Source organism: Calidris pugnax, unplaced genomic scaffold (assembly GCF_001431845.1).
Source record: "Calidris pugnax isolate Ruff unplaced genomic scaffold, ASM143184v1 scaffold341, whole genome shotgun sequence".
NCBI lineage: Eukaryota > Metazoa > Chordata > Aves > Charadriiformes > Scolopacidae > Calidris > Calidris pugnax.
This window is the reverse complement of record NW_015091149.1, coordinates 173703-183060: the sequence shown is the minus strand read 5'-3', so window position 1 is coordinate 183060 and position 9358 is coordinate 173703. Positions and strand designations below refer to the sequence as shown.

The following is a 9358-nucleotide window of genomic DNA, read 5'->3' as shown; positions in this document are numbered from 1 at the left end:
TGTTGCGTCAGAGTCGAAGGGGCCGGCGCTGGCGCATTGTGGGAGCGGCCGGCGCAGCTGCGGAAGTGCGTGTCTGCGGGCGGCGCGCGGCGCGCCCCCGCGTGCGCGCTCCCCGGTCTGTTTGTTGTTGTGGTTCCACAGCGCCTGGCCCCGCCCCCGGCGGCCAATCAGAGCGGTGGAGCGGGTGAGTGGCAGGCGGGGCTGCCAATAGTGTCGCGCGGAGGGCGCGGGGCCGGCCCGGCTCGGGGCCGCCATGTTAGGCTCGTCGGGCCGGCTGACAGGGCTCCCCTCGCCTCCCCGGGAGCGCGGTATGGAGCCGCAGGTGAATCTCCGCGTCACCTGCCGCGGGGAGACCCAGAGCTTCTTGGTGTCAGACTCGGCGCACACGACGTGGGCGGACGTGGAGGCCATGGTGAGTGCGGCCGCAGCCGCGGGGGGCTGTCGCGGTGAAGCGCTGGGAGCGTAAGCGCCTCTCTGAGGGCCCGGCATCTTCTCTCTCTGCTTCCTAAGCTGTGTCTCCTGTCTCACAGGCTGTTAGAGCTGCTGTTTTATTCTGCTGCGGCCTCAGTTTTGCTCTTAGCGTTGACGGTGGCTTTTACCCCTGTTATATGCTTAGTATGGAATGAGAAGCTGTTTTGGATAAAGCTTCTTATAGGTCGTTTGTTTTTCTGTGTGAGCAAGCGGCCTTAGTGTGTGCTTTGCCCTTTCTGGCAGTTGTAGATACTTGATTTTGGCACTTCTGTAAAGCGCAGTCTGTGCCTCTTGTCTGCCATTCTGGACTCTCTGAAGTGTATATGGTGAAGTCACACACTTCTGGTGCTTATGGAGTGTTTTCCTGAAGGCTAATCTTTGCTCCCTGTGATGCTGAATCACTGACATACGTCTTTGATTTCTTTCTTCCTGATGCCTTGTGTGTGCTAGTTGGGATATAACTGGATTTGTTAGTGGGCCATAAACGGGCCATAAGCAGCATAGACGGCTGCTTATGGGGGGGTGTGTGTATCTTGTGCTTGATATATTTGAAGACGGTTTGTTTGAATGTTTATTTCCAGTGCTATTTAGTGCAAATTCCTGGTTTAGCTGAGGTTGAAATTGTGTAGTAAGGATTTTTTTGGCTATGATGAAGCTGCAGTGATTTTTTTATATTTTTTAATTTAGTAGCAGCTGTTCTGGTTTGTGTGTTTTGTTGGTTTGTTTTTTTTTTTTTAAGTTTGCTCTCAAAGTTGCATCTTAAGAGATCTTTCAAGTATTTTATTTTCTCTCTTTCAGTTCTTTTTTTAGCTAACACATTCCCTAGTGTACCTTGTAGGAGGTTCCTGCATTGTGAATTACTCAAATTCAAAGTTTGAAGTGCATCATTTTAGCTCATTGTATTTTGTTCTTCTGGAAGAGGGGCTAGTTCAGGCTTAAAACGCTTGCTGACATGTGGACCCTGCAGGAATGTCTGAACTACTCAGAATCCTGCTTGCATCAAAGCTGAAAGCAGATTGCTATGTAAGCACGGTGTTGCCCTTAATCCTCAGTAGTCTGAGAGCAAGGGTGTGTTTGTTCAAGGTGTGGTGTTCCATTACAAAAATGTTTCTCTAACCAAGGTAGTACCACTGGCTGTCTCTGCATTAGGTTATGTGAATATCAGTTAAACTGAGTCTTTCCTATGTTTTAATATATTATTAAATGTGTCTGATGTCTATAAGGCATAACACAATCTCTGGTTCTGGCTTGAGTTTTACGGGAACAATCTGTGGTACTAGGTGATGTAGATACAGATCACAGCTTCCCCTTGACAAACTGAGTTGGTTCTCTTGCTGAACTTCACAAATTAATTTGGGATATATCACTGGAAGGACTTGCCTGTTGCACGTTCATTACAGGATGTATGTTACTATGTCGTTGTGCTCTTACGGTGCTGTGTAAGTTTCTGTTGAGAAAAATACAGTGTGTGTAGGTAAATGATGCAAAAAAAAATGCACTGAGCAGCAAAGACTGTTGTTACTCAACACAGGGCAGCAACCACCATCATTTATGGTTAATTTGATGCTGTTCTTTCTACCCTGTTAAGGCAAAATGCAAAATAGCTGCTCAGCTTTATTCTCCAAATTCTGATCTATGTAATGGATTTATGTGTTCTGATGTACAGTGAGCAGTAGAATGAGATACTTTGCTCTTTTTAGTACTTGAATTAATCCTAGTTTCTCAAAATACAAGGAGGTTTGTGGGGAAAAAGGCTAATCACCCGTGTGAGCTGTCTCCCTTGTGCTTTATAACTAGAAGGTAGCATTTGGTGATTGTTGGCTTTAGCCTTTGTATGTTGCAGTGTTTACCATGCCTGAGTTCATTAACCCTGAACTAGTCCTCTTATAATGGAAAGGTTATTATTATTTATTTTGGGGTAAACATTAAATAGGGGCCGTGAAACATTAAAGCAACACATTTTTTTCTTTTCATTACAGAAAGTTAGCAAAGGTTGGAGGCAAGGCACTGGGGAGAGTTGTTCAACTTCAGAAGAATGAGTTTTGTAAAACAGGTTTTTTTTTTCAGCTGAGGGACCAGAGGGAGGGGCAGAAGGGTTAAAACATTATCCTGACTAATAATCATGATTAACTGCCAACATCTGTAGTCCTGTCTCATTGTGCTCGTGTGTTCTTTTTGCCTTGCAGGTTAAGGTTTCGTTTGACCTGGACAATATTCAGATCAAATACATTGATGAGGATAATGATGAGGTAAAATATCCCCTTCCCTCCAATATGTCTGGTGTGAACCTTTCTGCTGCTTGGTAATTTGTAGTGGGTCCTTCAGGAGTGTCTGTTGTGTGGATTGGAGGCCCCTTCGATAAGAAAATAGCTAGTCTTGTGATTTTACTCTTAATGTGGCATGCTTATTTTAAAATATTCTAGGAGCTACTGCCTTTCTTTTCACCACCCTATAAAAATAGCCAGTGGCTCTGTGTGCTCTGAGGTCGGGATGCTTCTGTTGAGGGATTTCTTATTCTTCATTTTATCAGGATTAGGTAGTTGTAACTATTTGTGTTTGCAGCCATGGTAAAGCCCTGTTTCTTCAATCTACGCTCCTTCCTCTGAAAAATGTAGATCCCCTGTCATTAGCACGTATTTACTTCAGTGGTCTGGTGTACTCAAATCCTCTGCTTGTTTTATGCAAATGCTATAATCTCCAAGCAGATTACTGACTTAGAAAACAAATTAGTTACTTCTAGTTGTGCTTGTTGAGTAACTTCCTGCTTGGCATAACCTCACACTCATATTCTTTCTATTTATCTAGAGATTTGGAGCAGAATGTAGTTCTCAAACAGAACGTAACATTTGCAAACTCTGTGTTCCACTACTTGATTTGTAGCTCTACTAAATTGCAGAGAAGGGGATCTTTGAGTGTTTGTTGGGTTTTGTTTTTTTTTTCCTTTATGGGGAAATGTCAAGATGCTTCCACCAACATTATGAGAGAGACTCTCCTCTTATTTTCCAGCCTGTATCTATAGAAATTTGTAGATGCATCCATTAGAAGTCTTTTTCAAATACTAACAGAGTGGGCATTGTTCAGAATCATGCAGTGCTGTAGTGATTAAGTAGCTTCTTGTATTAGTAAGTTTTACATGCAGAATTTATAAATGAGCACCTGTGGATGATGGGCTTGGCTTGTATCTAAATCAAAAAAAGTAGTTAAGTGTTTCATGTTGGGCATTAAGAGCAACTGGGTCCAACCTCTGTGTACTTGTGGAGCAAACCCAGCAGTACTGGCACCGGGTGACTTCCAGTAGATGAGACCACACTTGTTCTGGATGCTGGTGGGTGCCAGAGACCTTGCTTGTTGTGCAAACCTAATAAAGAACACCACAACACTGACTAATGATTAAACAAGGCAGCAATAGCAAATATCTGAAGGAGTGGCATTTTGGAAACTCTGGATAAAAGTACAGTTATTCTGAAAGTGTGTTAATTTTAAGAGAACCACACAAATAGATTGGTGGCTGTTACTCACTACTGTTTCTCTTTGCAGGTCTCTGTGAATAGCAAAGGTGAGCTGCTACTTTACTGAAGTGAAATCACTAAAGAGACCCCAGCTGTTGTTCAAGTTTTTGGAAAAGCAGTTGAAAATGCTTACTTTTTGATTTTTTGGATTTCATACATGGTTGGGTATCAAATTCTTCTCAAAGGAAGGAGGTTTTGATCTATAGGAACAAATTGGAAATTACTAAATTAATGGAATGTTAAGTCTCTAGGCTGTGAAAACATTTGCTTGTGCTGTATATACAACTTCCTTCAGTAGCACTGTTTTAAATGACTTTACTGAAGTTATGGGAGACACTCCTTAATGTAAGGGTCCCTCAATACTGTGTGCTAAATTTACATCTGTTGCTTGAGATGGGGAAAATTCACATTTCTTTTCCTTTTTCTTTAGAGGAATATGAAGAAGCTCTGAAGGTAAATGCACTCTTTGACTTACTTCAATCTATTCACCCTTCTTCAATTAAATTCAGTGTAGCTGAGAAAAAAAAGCAGCATTACGTGTCCCATGGAAGTCTGGATGGCTCAGTTAATAGCTTTGGATGCTACCTGGAATGTTTTGCTACAACTTTTTTCCATCCAGGCTAATCTTGATTTGTATAAATGACTTGAATAGGCAGTTGTAGGTTCAGGGCCCTGAGCAGCCAGTTCATTGGTTAAATGTCTGTCTTTCTCAAATCCTATGATTGGGGATAGGGGGCTCTAGTGTGATCCTTTAAAAATCTTGCCATGTAGACTCTAATGTTGTACTCTCTGGCAATAAAACTTTAATTGGTATCAATGCTTAATTACTTCATAAGCAGTTGGGTTTGCTTAGACAAAATAAGAATTGTGTTCCTTTAAATTTCAGTTGCAAAGTACCAATGCTTTCTGAACTTTTTGCTCATGGTCTGAATTTCAAATTTGATAACAATTTGAAAATAGTAACAAATTGAAATTTTCTGTAAGTTTCTGGACAGAATCTATGTTGTTTACTGGCTCATATGAGCAGCTTTATTGCAGATTGAAAAAATTCTGCAGAATATCTGGATAATTAACCTTTTGCTGTTAGTAAGCTTTCTAATAAGCATATTGGTAACCTTTAAGAAAGACAGAATAGACTATCAGCTGACTGTACCTTGGCATTTCTCTCAGTTTTTCTTTTTGTGTGTGTTAGTATTTCCCCAACCTCTCCAGTTTAGTGCTGTATTTTTACAGGATTTTGTATGTTGGTTTCAAGTGAAGTAAATACGTATCTATGTATGTACTGTTTGTTTAGATTGCAGTTAAACAAGGAAATCAACTTCAGATGAATGTGTATGAAGAAAACTCTTCTCTGAAAGAAACTTTGAATTCTTGTTCCTCGCAACTACGTGAAAAAATGGTGACAGAAAAGTTAGCGCTTCTTAAAGATGAGAAGAAACCTCTTTCGCGCTACTCGATGCTAGCTCAGGGGTTAGAGGAAGACTTAAAAAATGAAATGGAGCTGACAATGCAGGTAGGATGCAGAAATTGATTATATATTCATTAAAACAAAGAGTTCATAAGTGTAATTCACTTTATTCATCATCTTTAGCCTTACATAAAAGCTCAGTTTAGAAGTCGGTCTTCATTTTCAGCTACTTGCACCCATTGAAGCTTGTAAAATTGTGTGAATGTCTTCAAGAGGACATTTTGATGCTACATTTAGAAATACAGATTCTTTCATGTTGACCATTCTTAAGTATTGGTCTCCTGAAGGCCTGATTGCCATCTAGTAACTTCTAGTTGACTTAATTTCTTTGGCTTTGATGTGTAATTACACTCAAATGCTAATAATGCAGAAATCTTTCATGAAAATGTCAGTGACTTCCTTGTGTTGCTTTTCCACTGTTTTCCAAAGAACTTGAGTATATTTTTTTTTCATAAAGGCACTCGAGGGGAGAGCTATTTGAAAGTGGTTGACTTGCTGTATCGAGGTGTTTTGCAGGTTTGCACACTTAAGGTTTGTGACTTATGTTTGTGGTGTGGTTTTTTGTTTGGTTTGTTTGTTTTTCCCACAGCAAAAGTTAAATCTCACTAGAACAGGAAGAACAAATGAAAATCCTCCCGAATGGTTTACTAGCTACTTGGAAACAGTAAGTACGTTTTCTTCTGTATTTCAATATTCTTAAAGAAATATATAAGAAGCTGTGGGTGGAAAAGATACCTGTGATGCCTAACTCTGTACATCTGACCACCCTTGCTCTTGGAACTTGTGACCAAGATCTTAAAGCGCATTTAGGCATCTAATGGCTTTGCTTTTGTAATGATAAATGGAAACTAGATATCTATGAATGTACAGGGAACTTAATGGTTGTGTGTAAAACATCCCTGGTGGACAAAATCAGGACTTAATGGTAGAGACTCCACAGGGATTTTTTAGGAGTTGTGTTAATTGCCTCAGAGATTAATTTCTTTACCCTTATGCATGGTTGTGGAAGAAGTTTGATATTATAAACATGAATCTATGATTTTTAATTTTCCTTGTTAAAACCAATGGGCTGGTATTCTCTAAAATACAAATCCTCTTAGAGGAATGTGATACTTGTTTAGTTTAATCTGGAATATGCTGAGGGGATGGGAAGTGGATTCTGAGCTTCATTATGATTTATAGATTGGGAGACTTGGGATGAGTAATTGAACTTTTGAAGCCACGTGAGTCAGTGTCATCCATGACTGCTTTAATTTTTTTCCAGTTCAGGGAACAAGTAGTTAAGGAAACTGTTGAGAAACTGGAACAGAAGCTGTACGAAAAGCTTGTTCATCAGAATCGGCCTCCAGATTTTTCCGAGAGCTCTATTACAGCAGGACCTCCACCTTCAGAGGGCCAGTCAGTGACTGGAAACCAGTGTGACTGGCTGATCTCCTGCTGCAACTGCCAGGCCCGAATTGTTGGAGTTCGCTACCAGTGCAGGTAGTGTGTGCTGAGAGCTGGGAGTGTGGGGAAACCCCATGTGTAGGGCATGGGAAAGAGTCTGAGAAACTATCTCGATGTCCTAGACTTGTAGATGTCTGATCTGCAGCATGCTGTACGTTTCAGAACCTCCACACGTGTCTCACAAACAGCTTGTGTTCTTGGCAGTGGGGAGTAGACCTTATCTGCATAAGAGCAGGATTAATGCTATTTTGAGAAAGTGTGATTGTTAAAACAGAGTGAGAGAACTTTGCTGCACTTGCTATTTTCTCAAACACTTTTTATCTTTTTTGCATATAGTATGCAATAACTGTAAAGGGAAATGTCTCCATTCAGTTAACTAAACAAAAAAGCAAAACTTACAACCACCAGTCTGTTATAGTCCTTTAGTCCTGACAGTCAATGAGACTAAGGCAGGTCATGCTTTTTTTTTTTATTATCTTACTGTTGTCAGTTTAATAATATGAAATAGGTTTTGATGAGTGTCTCAAATGAGGTGTCAAAAGTGAGGGTTTTATTTGAATGAGGCAACTGATGCAAAGGTAAGTATTTTGGGACTAGGCAGCAGCAGTGAATGTAATGCCAACAGGGGTTTTTCTTTGGATGTTTCGTTTTCTTGCTGGCAGGAGCTGCCAGTCTGTTTTTTACCAGCCCTGTTCCTGCAGGAGCAATCTGCTTTGCATCCCTGAGTACTTCAGTTGACTTATCCTCTGTATTTTCAGAAGTATGCTTTCATGAGATGCTGTTTCTGGCATTGGTTTTCAGTATAATATTTTATCCTTTATAGCAACAATTGTTAGTCACTTGTGCTACAGGAAGCACCAGGTTTTTTCAATGTGTGTTCAAGAAGGAAGTGAGAACTGCGTTGCAGTTTTGCCAAGAAGAGAGATACTGATCTAGATATTCCAGATGGCTCCAAATCCTGATGTATAAGTGAGAGGACCAGCTTCTGTTTCACTCAGGCACTGCTTACAATGGTAGCATGAGACAGAGTTGTTTCTGTGCAGAGATGCAAGGATTAATGAACCTTCAGTGGCTTTTTCTAGTGCATTATTTCTTTGCCTGCTTTGCAGCCTTTGTCCAGCCTACAATATCTGTGAACAGTGTGAAGCAGGAACATATGCACATGATGTTAATCACGTCTTGTTGAAGCTGCGGAGGCCTGTGCTGTGTGTTGCTGAGAACTACAGCCTGGCAGAATTCTCCCCTCGCCTGCCTGCTACTCTGGAGCAAGTTAGGTAAGTGGTGACATCTGTCAGTACCTGACAGGATTATCCTGATAGCAAAGTGGCAACACCTGCATTGGGGTTGATGTTCAGCTTTTATTTTAGTTTTAGAGATAACAAGAAACGGAAATGGTACTCAAACTTTATTGCAAGTAGCTAAAAATAGCTATATACCCATAAGTGGCATAAGTCATGAATCTTACAGCATTTTTAATAACAAAGTAGAAGAGACAGAATTTTGTGTCCTAGATAGGTAGCAAACTTTGAGAGCTTGCTTTTTCTTTGAGCATACCCTAATCTGCCTTTAAGTTTGCTCTTTCACTGAGACCATTCAAAATATCCTCACAAGCAACTAAAAGGTGTTCTTTTAAAATCATCTGTTTTTCAGTTTAAAAGTGTGAGAGTACCAGGAGGGTTCCTTTTGAGACTAAGACTGTGTTGGCTAAAGCTGAATTCTAATCAACTTAATATATTGTAGCAAGGTGGCTTATTCTCTCTGCAGGCTTCAGAAACAGATGGACAAAAGATTTCTGAAGGCAGAAAAGCAAAGATTACGAGCAGAGAAGAAACAGCGAAAGGCAGAGGTCCGGGAGCTCAAAAAGCAGCTAAAACTGCACAGGAAAATTCATCTGTGGAACTCTGTCAATGTGTTGGAAACTAGTGGCTCACCAACTCTGAAATCTGAGAGTCTCCAGCCGAATACCTTCACGTAAGAGATGTTGTTTGTTGAGTGCTCCTTAGTTGTGCTGTCTGTCCTTTGCTGTGGGCTGAGTTAAATTAACAGCAGGAAGGTTATTAAATAGCTCATTTAAAGTATCATTTGTCATTGGACCCCGTGAGGATTTTGTCTAAATGAAACTTGGAAAGTGGAGGTTTTTTTGGAGGAGAGTAGGAGAAGAAAAAAGAGACTGATGGTTATTACCAGAAACAGAGATTTATGTAGATTAGGAGGAAGGGGACTGCCAAGGATTTACATATATACATGCACATGCATACAGTGTAAATTAACGTCACTGCCAGCTTTAAAAAAAGCCTGTGTCCTCCTGCTCTATGAAGTGTCTCTGCATAACGTCAAGTACATCTGGGTGCTTACATTCAGTGCTCTTTTTTTTTTTTTTTTTTTTTTTTTTTTTTTTAAAAAAAAAAAAAAAAAAAAAAAAAAAAAAAAAAAAAAAAAAAGTTCTAGGAAAAATATTAAACCC

The 9358-nt window shown here is 40.4% G+C and overlaps 1 protein-coding gene across 4 annotated transcripts in view; it reads left to right on the top strand.

Annotated features, from left to right (window-relative positions):
- The first annotated feature begins 235 nt into the window (after positions 1-235).
- NBR1 (neighbor of BRCA1 gene 1) overlaps positions 236-9358 on the top strand; it is a 19689-nt gene continuing 10566 nt past the window's right edge. For all 4 annotated transcript variants that reach the window (XM_014959161.1, XM_014959160.1, XM_014959159.1 and 1 more), the window contains exons 1-9: positions 236-412; positions 2658-2720; positions 4009-4027; positions 4411-4433; positions 5275-5493; positions 6038-6112; positions 6713-6930; positions 8004-8168; positions 8659-8865. In XM_014959161.1, the coding sequence (XP_014814647.1) occupies positions 254-412; positions 2658-2720; positions 4009-4027; positions 4411-4433; positions 5275-5493; positions 6038-6112; positions 6713-6930; positions 8004-8168; positions 8659-8865 (1148 nt within the window). In that variant the 5' untranslated portion in view covers positions 236-253. The remainder of the gene's footprint in view (positions 413-2657; positions 2721-4008; positions 4028-4410; positions 4434-5274; positions 5494-6037; positions 6113-6712; positions 6931-8003; positions 8169-8658; positions 8866-9358) is intronic.